The 25,975-nt window shown below is 34.7% G+C and overlaps 1 protein-coding gene across 1 annotated transcript in view; it reads right to left on the bottom strand.

Annotated features, from left to right (window-relative positions):
- LOC137245272 (transcription factor SPT20 homolog) overlaps positions 1–25,081 on the bottom strand; it is a 93,785-nt gene extending 68,704 nt beyond the window's left edge. The window contains 1 exon segment of the mRNA XM_067775645.1: positions 24,521–25,081. Coding sequence (XP_067631746.1) covers positions 24,521–24,525 — 5 coding nt within the window. The 5' untranslated portion in view covers positions 24,526–25,081.
- Positions 25,082–25,975: the final 894 nt, after the last annotated feature.

The following is a 25,975-nucleotide window of genomic DNA, read 5'->3' as shown; positions in this document are numbered from 1 at the left end:
TGGGGAGACATTTTTTTAAACGGGCGGTGCCACGTGTTATGTTGAAAAGTAATTTATCTGAAATGAAATGTGCAATTGAAGCTCGCGCTGAGTATATAATGTTCGGTTACACCCTACAAATTGGCGGGCCGGAGCTATTTGTTTTATGCCGACTCCGAACGGTATCTGCAATGCAGATGAGTTTTCACTGAGAGCTTTTCATGGCACAAATACACGCGGAGCACTTGCCAAACACTGCCGAGGGGCGACCCCGCTTAGATAATTTTTCTTCTTACTGAAAAAACTTGTTTCTAAAGTTTTGATGTTGCTTTGCCCGGGGCGTTAAACCATGATCTTCGCTGTGGTAGGCGGAGCACGCTACCATCATATCCCGGCGGCCGTCAATTTTTACTAAACGTTTCTTTCTCTTGGTTTTTACGTATGTATGTATATGTTTATAAGTTGTCCTTTTATTCCCTATTAAAATAAATAAATTTTTGAGCCGGCGATTCATGTGATCCCTGCAGTGAAGAGACGAACTAGCCCTCAAACATTCCAGTTCATTCAATAGAACTTTGTGAGCTTATTTCTTACCCAAAGACAACAAACCGAATTGTACTCTTGGTAAATTAAAATTCTTGGAGAAAATTCAACTTAAAACTGGACAAAACTTAAAATAATTCAATTTCTAAATATTTCATTGGCAGTTGACAAAATTGTAAGCATTAGCCCAGGTAGACTAGATTTTTTATTCTATTAGGCACTCAATTTTGCCACAGTTTAACCGAAAGAACACAATTAAATTTTTTTGCTAATCTTATATGAGAAATTGAAAAATTGCGTAATTTACTGCCCATGTGAATGCCATATTGCTTTTAAATTGATATGAAGAACATAAATCGCCTTAGGAGTACATGAGCGAAGTGGGTCCACGCAACTTTGGACCGCCCTGCATACGTCAGATTGTGAAAAATAAACAGTGCAAACAAACAGCATTTCAATAATATAAACACCTCACAAGCATGTTTCTCATATCAGATTATTAAATACCTACCTCGAAAATGAACTCCATGTACTAAGAAATCCTGCTTATTTTGCTTAAAAGGGGCGCAAATCGGCTGGTTTGGTGCTGGTGACGACATATATATATTTTTCAACTCATTTGCAAAAAAAATTATTTTAAAGAGAGGGTGTCTAACATATGTTTTTTCGTTACGGTCTAATGTACATTTGAACAGCCATTCATACAAAACCAAAGTTTAACAACATTATCTGGAAACATTTGATTTTTAATTTAGCACCCATAGTTAACACGCTTATATATATTCCCACGGTTTGTATACATATAAACTTACATCTGAAGTACACTTATATTGTCAGCTTGTATACTTACATATGTACATAAATACTTATATGACATACATACATATTAACAAAAGTACATTTCTATTCTAAATGTTGTTGATGAGAAAAAATGAATACAGCAAAGATTATAATTTTTCTTAGTTAGAGGTTTATCAGTTTTTATTGTATTTGTGGTTTAAGTAATTAGCATGAATGACAAATATGCAGTTTTAATTATGAAGATTATGAATACTTTTACATATGGGGTATTCCATCCCATTTCGACCAATTTTGAACCCGACCCCTTTAGAATTGGCTGAAAGTTTTTCTCCTTTTTCTAGCTTATGAAAGACGTTTTTCAGAATTTTTTCAAATTTTTCATCCAACTCAAAAAAAGTTATGAATTTTTAAAAAAACACCGTTTTTGTTTTCAAAATGCTGTAACTTTTACAAAAATTTGCCGTTTGGGATTTTTTTTTAATTTGTTTTTAAATGTACTTTTCGGAAAAAATACAAAAAAATTTTTAAAGTTTTTTTTTGTAATTTTTCAGTTTTTCGAGATTTTTCGAATTTCGCCATTCTTTTCTCATAAAAAACTTCAATCAATTCTGCAATCATCCCCACTAATCCCGGAGTGGGCCGATAATTTTTATTTTTTTTTTTATTTAATTGAAAAAAAAACTAAAAATTTTTTTGTATTTTTTCCGAAAAGTACATTTAAAGACAAATTAAAAAAAAAAGATCCCAAAGGGTCAATTTTTGAAAAAGTTATAGCATTTTGAAAAAAACACCATTTTTTTTTTAAATTCATAACTTATTTTGAGTTGGACACCGTTTTTGTTTTCAAAATGCTATAACTTTTTCAAAAATTGACCGTTTGGGATCTTTTTTTTTTTTAAATTTGTTTTTAAATGTACTTTTCGGAAAAAATACAAAAAAATTTTTAAAGTTTTTTTTTGTAATTTTTCAGTTTTTCGAGATTTTTCGAATTTCGCCATTTTTTTTCTCATAAAAAACTTCAATAAATTCTGCAATCATCCCCACTAATCCCGGAGTGGGCCGATAATTTTTATTTTTTTTTTATTTAATTGAAAAAAAAACTAAACATTTTTTAGTATTTTTCCGAAAAGTACATTTAAAGACAAATTTAAAAAAAAAAGATCCCAAAGGGTCAATTTTTGAAAAAGTTATAGCATTTTGAAAAAAACACCATTTTTTTTTTTAAATTCATAACTTATTTTGAGTTGGACACCGTTTTTGTTTTCAAAATGCTATAACTTTTTCAAAAATTGACCGTTTGGGATCTTTTTTTTTTTTAAATTTGTTTTTAAATATACTTTTCGGAAAAAATACAAAAAAATGTTTAAAGTTTTTTTTTGTAATTTTTCAGTTTTTCGAGATTTTTCGAATTTCGCCATTTTTTTTCTCATAAAAAACTTCAATCAATTCTGCAATCATCCCCACTAATCCCGGAGTGGGCCGATAATTTTTATTTTTTTTTTTTTAATTGAAAAAAAAACTAAACATTTTTTTGTATTTTTTCCGAAAAGTACATTTAAAGACAAATTTAAAAAAAAAAATCCCAAAGGGTCAATTTTTGAAAAAGTTATAGCATTTTGAAAAAAACACCATTTTTTTTTTTAAATTCATAACTTATTTTGAGTTGGACACCGTTTTTGTTTTCAAAATGCTATAACTTTTTCAAAAATTGATCGTTTGGGATCTTTTTTTTTTTAAATTTGTTTTTAAATGTACTTTTCGGAAAAAATACAAAAAAATGGTGTTTTTTTTTTTAAATTCATAACTTTTTTTGAGTTGGATGAAAAAATTTGAAAAAAAAATTGAAAAACGTCTTTCGTAAGCTAGAAGAAGAAGAAAAACTTTCAGCCAATTCTAAAGGGGTCGGGTTCAAAATTGGTCGAAATGGGTTGGAATACCCCATATATATATATTTATATGAATTTGTGCATATATAATAGACAAGTATATACATTAATAGTCTTTTTCTATTTTAGCTGTCATTATGAGTATGAATTTACTTAATTTTATAAGTAGGTCGGCGTTTATGCGAATGTTCAAAGTTTTACCTAAATTATTGTTATAATTCGTCACTTTCTACCTGTTCCGTTGCCCCAAAAACTGTTTTGCTTATATTTAAATAAATAATCTATCTATCTTCCATTTCTCCTTCTTATTTCCTTGCTTTTATCTACATGAGCCTCTCATGCCTTCAACTTCCATTGCCAATCCCACTACCATTCTACTCCCACCCCACCTCCCACCCCCACTCCCAATCCCACTTCCATTCCCTCCATAACGTCCGCCTCAATTTCTTAATATATGGAATCTCTATACCGAATGTTGGATACCTGCTACAAATAATTGCGGAGATGTAGATTGCGGAGGCGTCGCACCGCCCATTTTTAAAAAAACTTATACTGATAAATATATTCAAATATCAATACTTTGGGCAAAACAGACTAGAATTTCTCGCAAAATAAAATAAATAATAAATAAATGACCTGGGACGCACAGTGGTTCAGAAGCGAAAAAAATTATAGATGTAAGAACGGCAAAAAGTATTTTATCTCTATTTTTCTGATTAGCTAATTGAATGGGTGTATCGAAAAAGTTATTCCAATTTTACTGTTTGTGATAATGTATGCAGGGAAAATCGGAGAACTTGTATATATTGCTGATAGTACATATTTCTTAATCATATATATTATTTCTAATTGCTATTTTTATGTACGGGTCCCTTTTTCACTCTTAAGTATTTGGAATCCAAATCTATAAATAAAGCTTTGGTTGTAAAGATGAAGATTCGGGCTATTAGCAAGCTTTGGGCAATTTTGGTCGTAGAGCTTTTGTTTAGCTATATTTTATTAAAATTATTTGTTAAAAATAAACGATTGTGAGTACACAAAAGAAATATATTTGTACTATGGCGCTATTGTGAATATTTGCGCTGCATTACTGGCAGTTGCTATCATACGCTAGATGGCAGCGCAAGCTGTAAGTTTTAATTGATTGATAGAACAGCTCATTTTTGTTGATATTTGATAAGACATTTTTATATTGGTTATAAAGTTTGATAAATTCTGCTACTGAGCAAATAGTTTCAACAATATTTTATCATTTTAAAATTGCATATAAATGGAAGTTTAAAGGAAATACAAAATATTTGTCTTGCTCTTATCATGCTGAAAAATGCACCCGATAAAATGAGGCCTTAAAAAAGCCCCACATTGCTACAAGCCAAGTCCAATATTTTAGTACGACTTATGCTTTTTAAGAAAATATAGCAATAAAATTTGCTGCAAATAGCTGCAAATAGTGAAATATGAATTGCGTCAGGTTTTTTTTATCAGCCCTCAAGGACTTTTCAAAAAAATTATAAATTTTTCAACCAAACGATTGAGAAGGTTTTTTGATATGCAGATCATTTTGTGTCGGATCAAAGCGATTCCGACATATCACTATGTCGCTGTTAAATACGTGCTGCACAACTGCAACAGCAATCTAAACAGATGAGACAACAGACAGCTACCGACACAAGTACGCAGCAGCTAAGAAAGTAGACGAAATTACACACAGACGTGTAAAACTCCACACATACGCTTAGACGGCACCAGCGAATATGAGATGCGGAGAGATGTAATTAAGCAATTAATCGAGAAGGCTATTTGAGAAAGATCTAGACCCTGGCAGAAGAGTTGTGACGAAGCCAACTGAGTGCTATATAAGCAGCGCAGTCTGGGAAATAGTCAATCAGTTTGATTTTAAAATGTTGTAATTGAATAATTTAAATAGTAAAATTTAAATAGTAAAGTTCTACTGCCATAGTAGTGCTGTAAATAAGAAGCACTTTATATAGAGAACATTTGAGTTTATTTATTCAACAGTTCAATTTCCAAAAATTTGTTACAATAGTTTTTTTTTTAGTTCTAGTACAAAAAAGTGTAAGTTTTAATTTGCTAAATATGACGGTTCATTTGAAACGGTTCATTTGAACAATTTCTTTAGCCGAGTTGTGAAAAAATTATGAGAGTGAGGTTTGTATGTATGTTCGCTGTGAACTGTACCAGCAAACTTGCTTTGAACGGGACTTTCATCACGATCACATTATGCGTCACATATATACATGTGGAGTTAGATCGAGTGGTGAAAAAAGCCAGTATTGTTTAGCGCTATTTAACTTCAAGAGTGCATTTATAGGTGTGTATGTATGTATTTTAATTTCATATCAGCTTGACATACATACATATTTATGCGTGTTAATGGTTAAGTTAGTATGCATTATACATCTCTTAAAAAATACCCTTTCGTTCTAAAATTCTAAACGTTTCGTTAAAATTCTTAGATAAAAGTTTAATTTTTTTAGTATGTTTGTATGTATATATGTACATATGTAATTGCTAATTTTTGTGCAGTAAAGTTTAATATGTCTATATATAAGGAAGGATGTACACGTAAGTATGCAGCTTATGGACTCCGAAAGCACTACGCCGAAATTATTTAAATTTTGCAGGACAGCTTCTCACCAACCCGGAGTGTTCCTGTGAAGTTTCTTTCCGGGAAGTACATTAGGGACCTATCGATTCGCACAAATTCTATTCATGGCTCGATTTGTATGAAATTTGGTATATAGGATACCCTTTTTATCATAAGCCACTGATAACTGAAGTTCCGATTCAGTCAATACCGGAAAATGCTATGGAAGTGAGCATAATTTACAAATAATAACATTCGATTAGTTTGCGAATTTATTACACACAAGAGGTTATCGCGCCTTGCATTTATATTTCTTTAATTTAATTAATTATTTGCATGCGTTTGAAAAAATTGTCCATCACTTAATACGAAAAACTTTCTAAACCAGCAGTCCGATTTTAAAAGTAGATGTCATATTTACATGTTTATTCAGTTACAATTTTTATTATATTTTTACACTTTTTCATTTATTTTTATTTTGTAAATTTTTTAAATTTTTCGATTTAACGATTTTATTGTACTATTTCCTACTTATTGAGTTGCCATTTCTCCCGAAAATCTTCAGCGTTCCGGGCCACTTCCTCGGTCGCCTTGATTTCCCTTTTTACCAAAGCCCAGTATCTTTCGATTGGTCTCAGTTCTGGGCAGTTCGGCGGATTTGCTTCTTACTTAGTTTTATCACTTAAATCACATTAGTTTTTGAGTACCCAGTCCAAAGACAATTTGCTGTAATGGCATGAGGCTAGGTCTGGCAAAACGAAGGCTGAAAGAAAGGTTTCAGCCTTTTCTCCGAACACTCTTTAACATACATTTGCGTGTTTATGGTTCCCGTTGTAACAGAAGATCTGTTTATTTCGCCACAGCTGCATATTGGGGAAATTTTGACTGTCTTTTTGTTTTGAACTTTTCGCCCACATTACCCCGCGAGTCTGCAGTGTAAAATTCGTGGCCTGGAAGCTGCGAAAAATCGGCTAAAACATAAGTTCTGTCGTCCATAATACAGCAACTGAACTTTTGAAAAAAATTTATTTTTAATTTTTTGGCACGTTGTTATGCTTCAATGTTCCTCACAGCATTTCTGTCTTGAACTTTTTGAACTTTAAAGGTCTTGAGAGCAGCCTCTCTTTTAGCTTTGCGGACTAAAAATCGGAACATTCCAGTTTCTGCGCCAATTTTCTGCCCCAAATACTGGGGTTTCTCCGTAAGCTGGTTATAATTTTATTCTTCTTATTTTGGCCACTGATTCCTTTTTTCTGCCAGAACCAGGCTTTCGAGTGACAGTCAACTCCTCTTTGAAACTTTTTAAAACTCTTGACACAGTTTTGGGCACACTTTTTTAAAGTCCACTGAGAATGGTCTTGAGAAACCTGCAGAATTTGTTTACGTACTTCCGATTCGCTTGCAATTTTTAATCGAATAAAAGTGTTTAGAGAAAATATTTGTGTACAAAATAATTTTGACATTTATGAAAAAACATGGCGCAAAAAAATAATGTAAATGCATCAATTTGGAAAAGATTTATTTGATTAAATAAAGGTGACAATTTTTCAAACGCAGACCTTATAACTTGTCACGCGCGTACATTAGTCCACGAACCCATTTTTTTTAAATGTTTGTGCTGTGCATTTTTTCTTGGGACGCTTATCTAAAATATATATACAAATTTCATACACCGCCCCGCACTTTTTGATTTGTGATAAGCGAACTCTAAGCTGCTCACATACTAAATTTCAGTTAAATCGAGCTATTTTTTGGGAAACTCGTACACCATTTTGAATCAGCGAGCTAAAAGACCCCTTTGTTTTAGGATCTGTACAAATATGCTGGATTTGTGGTTAGATATAGAGTTTTTTCAGCTTGCGAGTGCAAGCATGGCCCCGACCAATTTACCAACAATGTTTATAATTAGAAAAATACTAAGTGCCCACCATAAGATATTTCGTTGCGAGCGCTGTAAAGCCATGCCAAATAATTACAACAATATTTTCCAATAGAACAAAAAATCACAATTGTTCACAATTAAATGTGGTAATATATTAAAGGTAAACTGCATCATATTCAATTTATATCAAAATTTAAAAAAAAAAGTTGTATTTTTTAACTAAACCGCATGAAATAGTATATGTACAAAATTTATAGCTTGTTTAATCACTGAGTTATACATATTTTGTTTTAAATTAAAACGCATTTACACATTTTACTTGTTTATGAATCATTCATCTATGCAAGTTCGTTGCTTGAGTCTTTTGTTCAAATGGCTATGAATGCATTTTTATACTCAGTTGAGCAGAGCTCACAGAGTATATTAACTTTGATTGGATAACGGTTGGTTGTACAGGTATAAAGGAATCGAGATAGATATAGACTTACATATATCAAAATCATCAGTATCGAAAAAAAATTTGATTGAGCCATGTCCGTCCGTCCGTCTGTCCGTTAACACGATAACTTGAGTAAATTTTGAGGTATCTTGATGAAATTTGGTATGTACATTCCTGGGCACTCATCTCAGATCGCTATTTAAAATGAACGATATCGGACTATAACCACGCCCACTTTTTCGATATCGAAAATTTCGAAAAACAGAAAAAATGCGATAATTCATTGCCAAAGGCGGTTAAAGCGATGAAACTTGGTAGATGGGTTGACGTTATGACGCAGAATATAAAATTAGTAAGATTTTGGACAATGGGCGTGGCACCGCCCACTTTTACAAGAAGGTAATTTAAACGTTTTGCAAGCAGTAATTTGGCAGTCGTTGAAGATATCATGATGAAATTTGGCAGGAACGTTACTACTATTACTATATATGTGCTAAATAAAAATTAGCAAAATTGGATGAATAACACGCCCACTTTTTAAAAAAAAATTTTTTAAAATTCAAATTTTAACAATAAAATTAATATCATTACTGTATATAAGTAAATTAAGTCAAAATTCAACTCCAGTAATGATATGATGCAACAAAATACAAAAATAAAAGAAAATTTCAATATGGGCGTGGCTCCGCCCATTTTCATTTAGTTTGTCTAGAATACTTTTAATGCCATAAGTCGAACAAAAATTTACCAATCCTTCTCAAATTTGGTAGGGGCATAGATTCTATGACGGTAACTGTTCTCTGTGAAAATGGGCGAAATCGGTGGAAGCCACGCCCAGTTTTTTTACACAGTCCACCGTCTGTCCTTCCGCTCGGCCGTTAACACAATCACTTGAGCAAAAACCGATATATCTTTACTAAACTTAGCCCACGTACTTATCTGAACTCACTTTATCTTGGTATAAAAAATGGCCGAAATCCGACCATAACCACGCCCACTTTATCGATATCGAAAATTACGAAAAATGAAAAAAATGCCATAGTTCTATACCAAATACGAAAAAAGGGATGAAACATGGTAACTGGATTGGTTTATTGACGCAAAATATAACTTTGGAAAAAACTTTGTAAAATGGGTGTGACACCTACCATATTAAGTAGAAGAAAATGAAAAAGTTCTACAAGGCGAAATCAACAGCCCTTGGAATCTTGGCAGGAATACTGTTAGTGGTATTGCATATATAAATAAATTAGCAGTACCCGACAGATGATTTTCTGGATCACCTGGTCCACATTTTGGTCGATATCGCGAGAACGCCTTCACATATACATCTAAGGGCCACTCGCTTTTAAAACCCTCATTAATACCTTTAATTTGATATCCATATCGTACAAACATTCTAGAGTCACCCCTGGCCCACCCTAATGGCGATATCTCGAAAAGGCGTCCACCTATAGACCTAATGTCCACTCCCTCTTAAAATGCTCAGTAACACCTTTCGTTTGATACCCATATCGTACAAACATTCTAGAGTCACCCCTGGCCCACCCTAATGGCGATATCTCGAAAAGGCGTCCACCTATAGACCTAATGCCCACTCCCTCTTAAAATGCTCAGTAACACCTTTCGTTTGATACCCATATCATACAAACATTCTAGAGTCACCCCTGGCCCACCCTAATGGCGATATCTCGAAAAGGCGTCCACCTATAGACCTAATGCCCACTCCCTCTTAAAATACTCAGTAACACCTTTCGTTTGATACCCATATCGTACAAACATTCTAGAGTCACCCTTGGTCCACCTTTATGGCGATATCTCGAAAAGGCGTCCACCTATAGAACTAAGGATTACTCCCTTTTAAAATACTCATTACCACCTTTCATTTGATACCCATTTCGTACAAACACATTCTAGAGTCACCCTGGTCCACCCTAATGGCGATATCTCGAAAAGGCGTCCACCTATAGACCTAATGCCCACTCCCTCTTAAAATGCTCAGTAACACCTTTCGTTTGATACCCATATCGTACAAACATTCTAGAGTGACCCTTGGTCCACCTTTATGGCGATATCTCGAAAAGGCGTCCACCTATAGAACTAAGGATTACTCCCTTTTAAAATACTCATTACCACCTTTCATTTGATACCCATTTCGTACAAACACATTCTAGAGTCACCCTGGTCCACTCTAATGGTGATATCTCGAAAAGGCGTCCACCTTTAGACCTAATGCCCCCTCCCTCTTAAAATGCTCAGTAACACCTTTCGTTTGATACCCATATCGTACAAACACATTCTAGAGTCACCCCTGGCCCACCCTAATGACGATATCTCGAAGAGGCGTCCACCTATAGACCTCATGCCCACTCCCTCTTAAAATGCTCAGTAACACCTTTCGTTTGATACCCATATCGTACAAACATTCTAGAGTCACCCTAATGGCGATATCTCGAAAAGGCGTCCACCTATAGACCTAATGCCCACTCCCTCTTAAAATGCTCAGTAACACCTTTCGTTTGATACCCATATCGTACAAACACATTCTAGAGTCACCCCTGGCCCACCCTAATGACGATATCTCGAAAAGGCGTCCACCTATAGACCTCATGCCCACTCCCTCTTAAAATGCTCAGTAACACCTTTCGTTTGATACCCATATCGTACAAACATTCTAGAGTCACCCTTGGTCCTCCTTTATGGCGATATCTCGAAAAGGCGTCCACCTATAGAACTAAGGATTACTCCCTTTTAAAATACTCATTACCATCTTTCATTTGATACCCATATCATACAAACACATTCTAGAGTCACCCCTGGCCCACCCTAATGGCGACATTTCGAAAAGGCATCCACCTATAGACCTAATGCCCACTCCCTCTTAAAAAGCTCAGTAACACTTTTCGTTTGATACCCATATCGTACAAACATTCTAGAGGCACCCCTGGCCCACCCTAATGGCGATATCTCGAAAAGGCGTCCACCTATAGACCTAATGCCCACTCCCTCTTAAAATGCTCAGTAACACCTTTCATTTGATTCCCATATCGTACAAACACATTCTAGAGACACCCCTGGTCAACCTTTATGGCGATATCTCGAAACGGCGTCCACCTATGGAACTAAGGATCACTCCTTTTCAAAATACTCATTAACAGCTTTCATTTGATACCCATATCGTACAAACATATTCTAGAGTCACCCCTGGTCCACCTTAATGGCGATATCTCGAAAAGGCGTCCACCGATAGACCTAAGGCCCACTCCCTCTTAAAATGCTCAGTAACACCTTTCATTTGATTCCCATATCGTACAAACAAATTCTAGAGTCAGCCCTGGTCCACCTTTATGGCGATATCCCTAAATGGCGTCCATCCATAGAACTATGGCCTACTCTCTCTTAAAATACGCTTTAATACCTTCCATTTGATACACATGTCATACAAACACATTCCAGGGTTACCCTAGGTTCTTTTTACAACATGGTGATTTTCCTTATTTTGTCTCTATAGCTCTCAACTGAGTATGTAATGTTCGATTACACCCGAACTTAGCCTTCCTTACTTGTTTACTTAATATAATTACATGTTTGCACAATTTTCACAAAACGCCAAACAATTAGCAGTGTTTAAACAAAAATAAGTAGCTAATGCACTTAATTCAAGTAATTAAATATACGAAAATATTACGAGCACGATTTTATTACACACGCATTTATTAATAAAGCCAAGTATAAGTAAGCATGAAGAGCAAATGTAATGTAAACGTGATTGTTAAAATTTAAACGAAAAGGAGATGCAATAAAAATTATTTTAAATAGTTTTAAATTTATCAAAACTTGAATAATATATAACAATATGACTTCGTTTTTGGCGCACTGAACAAGACCTGACCATTTCTCCTGTTTAAGGAAATTGACCTGGCGCAAAGTTTAAAAGAGGACATGGACCGTGAAAAAATTTAAGAGGCCGTATTTTTACTGCCTAGTTATTTAGTCTACTGTTGTCTCAGCGGAGATTTGACTGCATTGCGTGGCCACGTTGTTCAGACACCTGCTGCATTTAGTGATTGAGTTTGTGCTATCGATGTATGACTTAAAGGCGTTAGGAGCTGGGGGTTAGGGGGCTGCTCCAGCGGGATAGGGGCCTTAAAATATACCCGAGGTAGGTATGCCTGTCGTAAGAGGCGACTAAAATACCAAATTGATTCAAGGGCTTGTGTGCCGCAACCCTCTCAATAGTTTGCCAGCGCAATATATAGCTTTTCCATCCAATTATCCACCTCACCTATCCGTGGCGAATCCTGTTTCATTAACAGGCGAGGCTCTGGCGACCCCGAACTCCACATGGATCTAGGGAGCGGGCGGGCGAGATGACCTAGAAGGATGTATGTGGCCATACCAAATCGTTCCCGAGATGACAGCTCCCGAAATGGCCGGAGCATTGGTGCAAGGGCAAAGTGAGAAGTGATGACGACCGTAAGTATAACTGCGAATTTGTTAAATTTAAATAGGGAATCTCTTTCATTAACTATACTATGAATATTGGTTCTAATGCAAATAAAATATTTATTTTAATATTACTCCCGACGTTTCTCGATATTGATCATTGGCATCTTCAAGGGTTTTGGTAAACACTTATTACCCCGAAAATGTAGACACAAGACAGATATTCAATTGGACAGCCGAATAAGGAGTCTGGAAAAAAGCTTCTCAAGGAGAAAGAAGACCTTTCCTCCATAGTGGTATAAAAACCTTAGCGATCTAAGGTTGAATCTTAGGAAGATTTTCAAATAATACAAATTAAATTATGGCCATCCGGACAAGACGGTTCTGCTACTATTCTCATGTAAACTGAAATGAAAAGCGTGCATGCAGGAGTAGGTACGGAAGGCCTGCACCGCTTTCCACTCCTGTAAGTCAACGCTCGGTAAACAAATGGGGTCGCAGGAAAAAGATGGTGCCATGACTGTATGAGGGGTGCTGAAGTATGTCTATGTAGTGTGATGGGAAGCACTTAGTAAGAACCTCAATCTCACCAATCTATAGAAAGTTCAGCATACTGCGTGTGCTGGTAGCACCGGAGCCTGTCGCATATGCTCCCCGGTGCTTTTAGACCCCCATGAGACTCAGCCCCACTACTGAGAGAATCTATTCGCATTTTCTAGAGATTTCTAGGTCATTCAAACTGCCGTCTGTACTGTAATGTGTTTAAAGCAGAAGGCCTCGAGATTTGGCAAGCCTGCAAACCACTCGAGGTCCGAAACATAATTGACAAGGTATCTGTTCTTTCTGATAGCCAATCAACAATAAGGCGTTGGCTGCACCATACAATAGCTTAAAGCTAGTAGAGGTATGCGAACTTCTAGCTGCATTAATCAAAACTAGAATCTATTTATATTCCCTGTAATAGGGGAATCGAAGGAACTAAGGGGGAAGAGGAATAACCAGCGCCAAAGAAGGCATACCCCTAGGGACAGCCAAGGGGGAAAATCGAAATTTTGAAATGAATAAGCTCAGCAAAAGTGGACTACAATGAAACGACAAGGATACTGCTGAGTAAATCTAAAGCCTACACCTATAAACTTATGTATAGCGGTTTGCGCCGGTGATTGGGCTTTGGACACGCACGTGGTAAGATCGAATTTTCGCATAATGACCACTACAGAAGATGTAAACATGGAACTAACAAAGAGACTGTTGAGTACTTTCTGTGTAAATGCTCCGCTCTAGTTTGAGCACGTCTGAGATCCTTCGGAATCACCTTTCTGGAAAATCTAGGTAGATTATAGGAAAACGGTATTCAAAATATTCTTGATTTTTTAAATAGCTCGGGCAGCACATATCCAATAAACCACTCAATAGGTTCAGATGAGTTTTATGACATCAAAACGGCTTTTCATTAGCTACTTGGTGACCTGGGTCGCAGCCATTTCATCTACCCCCTACCTAGAGAACACCGTCCGCGCTACGTAAAGCATGTTCCCTAGCATGTTCAAGTCTTTTGTGTTCTGTGAAATGTCTGTCCGCTCTGTATATTTTGTGGTTCAGTTACTTTTAAAAATGTTTAACCTAATTTTGTACTGTAATAATAAATAAATAGCTATGACCAATCTCTCGTTACACGTAATTTCTGGCAACAAATTGAAGGTCATTTATAAAATAATGTGAAAATACAAATATACATACATATAAATATAATTTTTAAGTGTCTGTATGCAATGGTTTAAATACATATGTATGTATGTATATGGGTAGCATAGCAATTTTCTTTGATTGCCGGGTGCAGCAAAAATTGGTGGCCAGTCAAAATTGGGTTAACGACCCAGAAACAAAAAACCAAATATTGTTTCGCAAATATTTACAAGTTTATACTTATGGTTCTTTTTAATTGAATTTTAATATATATCTTTTTTACATCTCAGACGTTAAGCAAATTGGAGCGCAATGCACTCAACCAAAAGGGCAACGAATGGAAAGCAGTGTTTAATTTGAACAAGTAAAGGTGTCTAAGTTCGGGTGTAACCGAACATTATATACTCAGCGTGAGTTCAGTTGCACATTTCATTTCAGCTAAATTACTTTTCTACATAACACGTGGCACCGCCCATTTAAAAAAAAAAATTTCTCCCCATTTCCTCTTATAATAAATTTTGATAAGTGAAATATCATTGATTCAAAACTATTTTTTGCTACGTTGTGGCTTATTATTCTAATCTAAACCCTTTTAAATTTGTTTTATATCTAAGTTGCCGTGGTCCTTAACCGATCCCGTCCATTTTTTCTAGAAATATTTTCTATTATAGGGAAAATTTATCTACCAAATTTTATTACGATCCGTTAATTTTTCTTGGAGGTATGGCTCACGAAACATAGAAAATTGCTTAATCATAAAAGGGGCGTTGTCATGCCCATTTTATAAAATTTGAAGTTTTTCCTATTTACTGTTATAAATCCACTTGGGAAATGAAATACCATTGATATAAAGCTCTTTTTTGCAAAGATATAGCTTATTTTATTCGTAAACGACCCTTTTAAAAATCTTTTATATAAAAGTGGGCGTGGTCCTTAACCGATTGCGTTAATTTTTCTTCAAAGCATTCCTTATAGTAAAGGCAACCTATCTGCCGAAGTTTGTTACGATAGGTTTAACGATTTTTGATTTATGATTAATAATATTTGTAAAATTGATTTTATCACAAGTGGGCGGTGCCACGCCCTTTAAAAAAAATTTTCAAAATTTTTTCAAGAGTCTTAATATCAGTCCACACGTCAAATTTCAACATTCTAGGTGTATTATTTACTAAATAATCAGGTTTTTTGTGTTTTCCAAAATGTTAAATATTGTCACGGATATTAGCATCACTAAATTATCCCATCACTAAGGCGATGCTAAGGCCATGCCAAGCAGTATTTACGTTAATAATCAAATCAAGTATACACATATATAAGGCAGCCCAGAGAGATGTCACACACAGATGCATTTACTTATATGCCTATGTGCGCGCGAGAGACTGTAAACTACAAACATTCACATCAATAATTCAATCTTTATGTATCTGCATAAACGAATAAATAATTGCGTCTACACATATGTACGTATACGAGCAGCGGAGCGGCAATGCACAAACACATGCATATATCTTATCTGAGTTGTCACAAGAGTGAGCAATAATTTGTGCACGTAGTTGTGGCTGGCGATTTTGTAGCCGAAACAACTAGTAAGTTCTGGAAATCGAAGAGCCTAGAAGTATGCAGCGTAAACTATAAAAGCGGCGCCAGCGAGTAAGAAGTAATTCAGTTTGATTTGAGTTGTCAAGCAGTTTGATTAAGACGATATCTAGCGAGCAATAGCAGTGTTATTTTGAATAGTAGAGTTTCATTGAGCTATCAATCAGTGTGGTTATTAATCAAGCTATTCGTTGCACAGTTTGTTATTGTGAAGTACTTTAATAAAGGCCATTTTGCATTATTACAAATTGGAGTTATTTATTCAACAGTTTAGTGATTCGAACTTAGCAGAGGATTGCAAATAAGAGGATTTACAAGCAAATTCGTTACAATATATATATAAAAAGTGGGAGTGGTTATCATCCGATTTCGCTCATTTTCAATACAAATCTATTCTGGGTCCAGATAAGCTGACGAACGGGCGGGCGGACGGACATGGCTCAATCAATTTTTTTTCGACACTGATGAGTTTGATATATGGAAGTCTATATCTATCTCGATTCTTTTATACCTGTACAACCAACCGTTATCCAGTCAAAGTTAATATACTCTGTGTGCAAAGCACCCTGAGTATAAAAATATAAATTGTCTAGAAGGACTCGATTTGGGTCAAGTAAAGTAGCAAAAAATTCATCTTTTCGATTTAAAAATGGTATAAGTGCGTATTTTACAGTTTTTCATAAAACTATCAATAAATATAAATATATCGGTATATTACCAGTATTTGACGTTATCTCATTTTCCAACTTTTTATTTTTCTGCGTTTAAAAAGGTGAAATTGTGACAGCTTAAATGACAGTAGTCTGCTGATAGTGATAGCACTGTGTGACACCAAAAAAATACCTGAGAAGTGTTGCCATTTTTCTAGCAGATCTTGAAGATCTAAGAATCACTGCATACAAGATTTTCCCTGGACACTCCAAAATGGTGAGTTACGGGTAAAAAACCGGTTTTTATACCTTTGGCCCCTTACGAGCTTATAACTTTGATTGTTAGTTTGTCAGTTTCTTTACAGATCTAATAAGAAGAGATTACGATTAACGATATACATATCAACTAGGAAAGTTTAACAAAACTGTGCAAGATTTCTCAATTAACCAATTTTTTCCAACTGTTTTTCGGGGTTTGTCAACTTTAGTGCTATCTGTATGCGCTAGATTATATGCAGACTGCACCAACCCTGACTTGCATTAGAATCCAAAATTAATTATGAGTTCAATTAGCATTAATTTCACTAAGTATATGCAAAACTGACTGAGTTATTCAAATTTTCATGAAAACAAAACTTGAAAAATAAAAAATAAAACTGTATCAAACGATTCAGAAGGGTTTACTTTGCAATTGTTGTCTAATATGAAAAATCGTATATGCAGTCATCCTTGGATTTTTAAGATCTACTAACAAGTAAGGAAGGCTAAGTTCGGGTGTAACCGAACCTTACATACTCAGCTGAGAGGTTTGGAGACAAAATAAGGGAAAATCACCATGTAGGAAAATGAACATAGGATAACCCCGGAATGTGTTTGTATGACATGGGTATCAAATGGAAGGTATTGCAGAGTATTTTAAAAGGGAGTAGGCCATAGTTCTATAGGTGGACGCTTTTTCGAGATATAGGCATAAAGGTGGACCAGGGGGACTCTATAATGTATTTTTCATTTTTCGAAATTTTCGATATCGAAATAGTGGGCGTGGTCATAACCGTATTTCGCCCATTTTTAATACCAAGATAAATTGAGTTCAGTTATGTACGTGAACTAAGTAAGGATATATCGATTTTTGCTCAAGTTATCGTGTTAACGGCCGAGCGGAAGGACAAACGGTCGACTGTGTATAAAAACTGGGCGTGGCTTCAACCGATTTCGCCCATTTTCACAGAAAACAGTTATCGTCGTAGAAGCTCTGCCCTTACCAAATTTTACAAGGATTGGTAAAGTTTTGTTGGACTTTTGGGACTAAAAGCATTCTAGACAAATTAAATGAAAAAGGGCGGAGTCACGCCTTTTTTGAAATTTTCTTTTATTTTTGTATTTTGTTGAACTATACTGGAGTTGATTGTTGAAATAATTTACTTATATACTGTAACGATATTAAATTTTTTGTTAAAATTTGACTTAACAATTTTTTTTTTTAAAGTGGGCGTGTTCGTAATCTGATTTTGCTAATTTTTCCTTAGCATACATATAGTAATAGGAGTAACGTTCCTGCCAATTTTATCATGATATATTCAACGACTGCCAAATTACAGCTTGCAAAACTTTTAAATTACCTTCTTTTAAAAGTCAGCGGTGCCACACCCATTGTCCAAAATTTGACTAATTTTCTATTCTCCGTCATAAGGTAAACCGCCTACCAAGTTTCATCGCTTTATCCGTCTTTGGTAATTAATTAATGCACCCTTTCGGTTTTTCGAAATTTTCGATATCGAAAAAGTGGGCGTGGTTATAGTCCGATTTCGTTCATTTTAAATAGCGATCTGAGATGAGTGAGCAGGAGCTTACATACCAAAATCCATTAAGATACCTCAAAATTTATTCAAGTTATCGTATTTACGGACAAACGGACAAACGGACGGACGGACGGATATGGCTAAATTAATTTCTTTTTTTGCCCAGATCATTTTGATATATAGAAGTCTATATCTATCTCGATTAGCTTATGCCGTTACGTGGTACCGTTATGCGAACAAAATTAATATACTCTGTGAGCTTTGCTCAGCTGAGTATAAAAATCGATATTTTAGTAGGCGCTATCATATAAAAATTTTGGTCCTGATTGGAATTCGTTAAGGGGTATGCCACAGTGGTTAAAGTTAATATTTTAACATATCAAGTTTTCATAGCTTAACCTGTATTGTAACCCCAGAACTACACGCATTGACAATTTCCCATTGAGATTAATATTTATATGTGATATCGCCAAGTACATATTCTCGATTTTGAATATTATGTTGTTTAAATTTTTTCAGTCGCCATCCCTGTGCGACACCCCTTAATTTTCTCCAATCGGGACCGAAATTTATACGTGATATTTTCAGCCTTGGTATTATTGTTTAAGGGGTGAGCCTAGAAGAAATCGGAAATTTTATTTATAAGAACCACCCTAACGTATGCAATACAATAAACCTAGTCATGATTTATAAGAATGACGAGAATCCTGTAAGAAAAAACCTTAATACATGGTTTTGCTATTGTTTAACGACTTTGTTTCAAAATTGTTTGATCTTTTTGCTGTTTTTTTTGGTTTAATTTAGATTTGCAACTGTTAGTTATTTAAGAGTGAGCTATCATTTATTTCTAAGACTACTTTTATCTGTAAAATACTGGCTTTTATTCAGTGAGCAAAGTTGGCTTAAGTTTCCTTTGTAAGCACCCAAGAATAAAATGATGTATGTATTCATATTTCAAAGTTTCTCAAACAATGGACTAATATAAACCTATCAGCTGGTAAAACATGATCAAAAGAATAAAAAATTAGCTATTGCATTAACACAATTCTATACTGACTATATGTCTATGAGATTGACAGATAATCAGCAGCTACTCCTAGGCATGCGCAAAGTCATTTGGGTGCAATTTAGTTTCGACTGCTGACTAAGAGGGCGGTCAGACAGTACACAGGTCATAAAAAAGCTGCCGCCATCATTAATATTAGCAATCAGAACTAAATAATGCCAAACAAAAGCACATCAAGCAAGCATATTTGCACTGCAAACTGCAACAATAGTAGCAACAGCAATAGAACAATCGGGCAAATCTGCCATGAAATTCAGACAATAACCAACAATTAGCAAAAAAAATGCTTTTGGGTCTGTCATGACTCACAAAAATCAACGACAGCAGCAGCAGTAGTAAGAGCAACCTTAGCCACATTTCAAAGTCGCGTAATAGCAGACGCGTGAATGTATGATGTATGTAAGTTATTGGATAATTCCACTCAATCGGAGGTTCAACGTCATGGTTTTAACCAAGAGATCTGAAATGGCTTGTGGATAACGCTACTAACCACGTTCATATCTATGCATCTACCGGGCTAGCGAGTGTGAGTTCAATCCCAGATATTCTATATTCAAGAGACATGTAAGGTATTACGGGACACAAATGATATCGGTAGCGGGGTTAGCCAACGACAGAGATCTGTTCTTGATGTTTCAGAATCTAAGCAGATCCTTGCACACTTGAAATCTTCTTAACACTGGCTTAGCGAGGCTAGCAATAGTTTGAAACGATTTAAATACTGTAGAGTTTCTAAGAGTATCTGGTCTCATATAGCAAAAATGATCTTCAGGTAGATGAGTAAAAAAAAAGATATATTAAAATCAGTTACGTGAATGAAAATATACGAAAAAAATTTTGGGTTCATGTATCATATAATAGTTCAACTTATAGCATTCAACTAATTGATCTATTTAAATCATATTTAATGAATCAAAAAGTTTATTTTGATACTCGTATAACTGAGACATCAAAAACTAAAATTTATTTACTCTTTTCGAATACTGACGATATCGTATGTGAAAAGTTAGATGAACACCAAATATCAGATCATGAAACCATCCAATTTAAAATTAAAAGCAGTCCTAGGGCAAAAATGAGAAGCGTTAAAAAAATTACTTCTTGGGAGTATTATAATACGGAAGCACTTATTAATCAATTGCGCTTGTGTGATTTTAGCAACTTTAATAGAATTGCTTTAGAGTCCAAAGTAGTGCTGCTTAATAGCAATGTTTTGAATGCCATGCGAAACTTAACTTATGAAAAGTTAATTAATAAATGGTATGACAATGAGTTAGCCAACATGAATAAATATAAACTAGAACTTTATAAACTAGCTCAAATATCCGGAGAATGGGATGAGTATAGAAACATAAAGAAAGAATATAAAAAGCTGGTAAAAGTTAAAAAAATTAAGCATATGGAGCATAACATACAGATGAAAAGTCAATATAGTAAAGCGATGTGGAAATATTTGAAATTCGCAATAAGTAGGATTAATGAAGACTTTTCTTTCAAGAAAATTTTGATAAACGGTACAGCATATATGAATGAATCTGAAATTGCTAACAATCTAAATAAATATTTTGTTAGCAGCATTGAGGATATATGCAATAATATAGAAGAATTTTATACAGAAGTAAGTTTTCCTATTCAGTTAAATGGGATTTTCAAATTTGTAAAAGTTAGTATACAGGTGACGTCATCGAACTTGTCATGACGTTTAAAGCTAAGCGAGGTGGTTAAAAGTTGTTATCAGATAGTGTTGTTAAAGACATAACGTCGTATTTAGGATACTTCTATGCGCAAATCATAAATGAAAGTTTAAGTAGTGGCATAGTTCCGGGTATTTGGAAAACTTCTACCAGTGTGCCAATCGAAAAAGTTAATAACACAATCAAAGCAGAGAAGTTACGTCCGATAAATACACTGGCCAGTGATGAAAAGATTTTAGAACTTGTGGTAAAAAACCAGTTGGTTCAATACTTGGAAGAAAAAATATACTCATACCTCAACAATCGGGATTTAGAAAAAAACATTCCTGTGAAACAGTTTTGAATATGGTTTTAGCTGAATGGAAAGAAGAACTTAATAATAAAAAGGCGATAATAGTAGTTTTCATTGATCTTAAAAGAGCTTTCGAAACTATAGATAAAAGAATATTATTAGCAAAATTGGAAGGAATTTGTGTTAGAGATGTTGAACTGGATTGGTTTAAAGATTTGTTAACAAAGCGCAAACAAAGAACAGTAATTGGTTCGAAAATATCAGACGAAGTGGATGTTAAGATTGGCCTATCCCAAGGCTCTGTTCTTGCTCCAATCTTATTCAAACGTTATATTAGTGATATAAATTCTGTTTTGAAATTCGGCTCCATAAAACTTTCCGCTGATGATGCTCTAATTTCTATAAATGGCAAAAATGAAGATGATATAAGAATCAAGTTACAAAGTGACTTAAACGCACTTTATATCTGGCTGTGTACTAACAGACTTAAAATTAATATAGAAAAAAGTAAATAAATGCTTATTTAAAGAAAAAACATTGCTAATTTTAAAACTAATACAATAAAAAATATTGAAATTAAAAAGTAAATACGATTAAATATTTGTGTGTTCAAATTGATTGCAAATTAAAATTTGATGCCCATGTTGACTATGCAGTGAGTAAAATAGTACAATAATTATAGTATATTCAAAGAACTTGTAAAAACTTAAGTAATTACTACAAAGTAAAGCTTTACAAATCCATAGTTGAGCCTTACTTTATTTATTGCTCAACAATATTTTTTATTGTGAAAGATTCGCAAATTGATAAGTTGCAAAAAATGCGAAATAAAGCTAAGCGCTTTTAAGCAAACTTTATGATACTCCTATAAAAGACATGCTTCTAAGTCTAAATTGGATGAGCGTTAAACAACAAATATTCTTCAACACAATGAAATTTGTATATAATATAAAGCACGGAATTTTGTCAGGGTATCTCAGAACAGGTATTACAATTAACTACGAGGTCCACGATATAAATACAAGGCAGAGAAATGATTTTAAATTGCCAAATTATAAAACCGAGTCGGAACAAAATACTATTTTTTACAAACAGTTAAAATACTTCAACAAACTACCTGAATATATAAAAAAAGCCTCTCAAAATTCGATTGTCTTAGGCAGTTGAAGGTTCTTAAATATATAAACTCAATAGCATGGATAGGGTGCGGCGCGGGCTTTACCACGGTTTTGAACATTGGTCAGCCTTCTTACATTATTTATAATTGGCTAATTCACACCAATTTAGCTTGCAATCAATCGTTAGCTCTAATAACATGTAGCTGGGCGTTTAGTCTTGCTGCCTGAAAGTATGTGGTTTCACTTCCTTGTAAAGAGTAGTAGCTTCGTTTTGTTCTACTACAAGATAAGGTTATACGGCTGCGAGAGACTTGCCACATCGGCGTGTACATCGCAATAATTTAATCAATTTCTTTACCATATAAATTTAAAAAGGAGCGAAAGATCCATCTTCCAGCAGTCGGCGAAGACTCGGCGCAATAGCAGAGTAATAAGTACTCTCACTCAAATTTGATTAGCTTGAGAAGGACTTCGGCCTTTTCCTACACAAACATGGCCATGTACCCATTTGGTTGTCGAAAAGTTCGTTGCGCTTATCCTGAGTTTTCTTTAGTTTTTTAGTTTGAGTTGACCCAAACAGAGTTTGGACACCTTAGTACAATACTTGATATTATGCCTGTAAGACAGCTCGGCTGGCAACAAAGATCGTTACGTTGGACTGCAAGTTTGTATGTACTGTCTTGCAGAAGTCTATCTTCATTCCATATGACATAGAACTCCGCCTGGAAAACACTACAAGATTCAGGAAAATGACATCAGTTATTGCTCCGTACAGATCAGCCTCTGTTTTCGTGTTAATTTTGAGCCCTCTAAGCTAATTTTGGCGGCTGCCGTGGTGTGATGGTAGCGTGCTCTGCATACCACACCGATCTTTTTGGGTTCACGCCCCGGGCAAAGCATCTCAAAATTTTTGAAACAAATTTTTCTATTAAAAGAAAATTTTTCTAAGTGGGGTCGCCCCTCGGCAGTGTTTGGCAAGCACACCGAGTGTACTTATGCCATGAAAAGCTTCTCAGTGAAAACTCATCTGCCTTGCAGATGCCGTTCAGAGTCGGCATAAAACAAGTAGGTCCCGTCCAGCCAATTTGTAGGCAAAACTAAAAGGAGCACCACGCAAATTGGAAGAGAAGCTCGGCCTAAAATCTCTTCGGAAATTTTTAGTTTATTTTTAAGCTAATTTTAGCAGTTGTCACACCAGGATAGGCTGCAAAATTTTTAAGATGATGTGTAAACCCTACTACATAAGACTCACAAAGTTGCTCATATCACTAAAGAGGGAAGACTTAAGGTTCACGATGGGCATACTAACTGTATACTGCCTTCAGGTGTCACATGCTTATAAGTAAGGCCTTGTCAGTAACATCAGATGTACGACGTGCGAGCTCTAGACAGAAACCCTTAAGCACGTTCATTCTGTGTTCGTGCTCGCAAGGTTGGGGCTGCAACTACTAGGGGTGGCAGAGTTGTTAGATCCTGAGGCAGCAATTAAGCCAGGTCATAGAAAACTTGTAAGACTTGAAAAGAAGGCAGAGTTATTCTATAATACAAGTCCCCGCACCTAATTTGGGATTTTCCGTCTGATCGTCAAAAAATTCTGGTAACACTATGGACACATTCAGTCTTTATTGACCGGCTATTTCAACCTAATCGTCTAGGAGAATAAGTTTATTCAAAAAAGCTATATGTGCGACGCCACTTTTCAGAAAAAAGCCATGGTTATATTGTTGCAAAATATTAAGTGTGACAGTTGCTGCAGTGGAATTAGCCAAAGGTAATTTTGCCACCAAACAAGAACCAGCAACAATCGAAGTTTTGACACTGTAGGCTTACAAAACCTACTGATGTAATTATTCACGTATGTACATATGTATGTTTTTGCTCCCTTTCTGAACAGACAATTCACAAAGAAGTTTTTATTTAGTCATTGTTTATGATTATTTATTCTTTTGTTTTTTGATTTTTGCCTTTAGTTGTTGTTATTTTTACAGCCTGCTTACTTAATGATTTGTTAACTGAATAAATAATTCACACTTACTGCATTGTTACTCGTGATTTATTCCTTGGTTTTCTTCTACTTTTTTTCTTTCCACTCTTAGTATGAGCAGACAAAGACTTGAATTGGTATCCACTGAAGTGTTAGCTCTTTCCGTTCCTTAAAGCGACGTTAAAATCTGAGAAGAACCGGAAAATATAAAATTTTCTTTTATTTTTATTTCTGAACTTAATTCTTTTGTTTTTACGTTTTATTGCAAACTTCCTTTTCTTTCAGTTATTTATTTGAAAAATAATTTCAATACAAAATCTGCACAACTCTTCACTTTAAATTTTAGCTTGCGGGCTTATTATCTTATTGCTTGCTTAACATTTCAGTTCACTTCAGTTTACTTCATTTTCTTTTGTGTGCTTCACAAAACCGTTAAACTGCCACTATGTTTGTTTTTTCTTATACGCCAACTACCGTTAATTTTGCACTTTTGTTTTTAACGCGCGAGCTCAAATACTTAAATGACTTACTTTCTTTGAAAAATTTATATTTTATACCGTAAAAATTTCAGAGCGCCGCATTGTATTTGTGCACATCGAGCCCTCGTGCAGCTTTGGCGCATGCGCTCTTCTGATGTAAATTTTTGTTTTGATTTGAGTGGCTTTTAATGTTATAGCATTGTAAATTGAGTTAAATTTTTTATGTTGTGGTGGCAAGTTTCATGTGTTATGCGATCAACTTGTCGTTTGTTTGTTTTTCTTGTTCATTTTTTTGCATCAAAACTTTAATTTGATCAAATATTTAAATTTATACTCATGCTCTCATGCTTTTGAGTATTTTGTGTTTGCCTCTTGTTCTCTTGAGCTTTTTGCTTAAAATTACTATTAAATTTTTTTGTTTTGAAATTTTGGCGTTTTATTTCTTTTGTTTAATATTTTTTTGTTTTCATTTTGTCCGCTTTTGTTATTTTGTGTATGCGATACGTGTGAAAAAATTAAACTAATAATTTTAATCATGAGATTATTTAGATGAAATTAATATATCACTTTGTGCTTCCTACTTCCGATCATAATTTGTAAAGTGTGGGTTATCATGCTGTTTTATTGTTGAAATATACTTAGCGCATATTTGTGTGATACTTAAGATCCGCTTCTCAATGACAACAAATCAAATTTGAGTGTAGACGGCTGTCAGCTTAGCTTATATATAAAACTTGGTTCTATTTAAAGCAGCGTTAATGATACATTAGGAGGAGATTGATTTTTTTATTTTATAATTTTGATTACAAAATGAATAAAATTTTTTCTATTCAAGTAAACAGAGAGAACGCTAAATCGCAGGTGATGTAGTGATACTAGATTAACTGATATGACGACTTTTTAGTTCTCCTGCCTTTCCTCTACGTTTGACGGAGTATTAATACCAAACTACGACTTTGAGAATAGATAAAGCCATGTGAGAGACAAGAACCTCAAGCTCTAATAAAAAAGTGCTGAAATTTACTTA

Source organism: Eurosta solidaginis, chromosome 3 (genome assembly GCF_040869045.1).
Source record: "Eurosta solidaginis isolate ZX-2024a chromosome 3, ASM4086904v1, whole genome shotgun sequence".
In the NCBI taxonomy this organism is placed as follows: Eukaryota; Metazoa; Arthropoda; class Insecta; order Diptera; family Tephritidae; genus Eurosta; species Eurosta solidaginis.
This window is presented reverse-complemented; position numbering and strand designations above follow the sequence as displayed.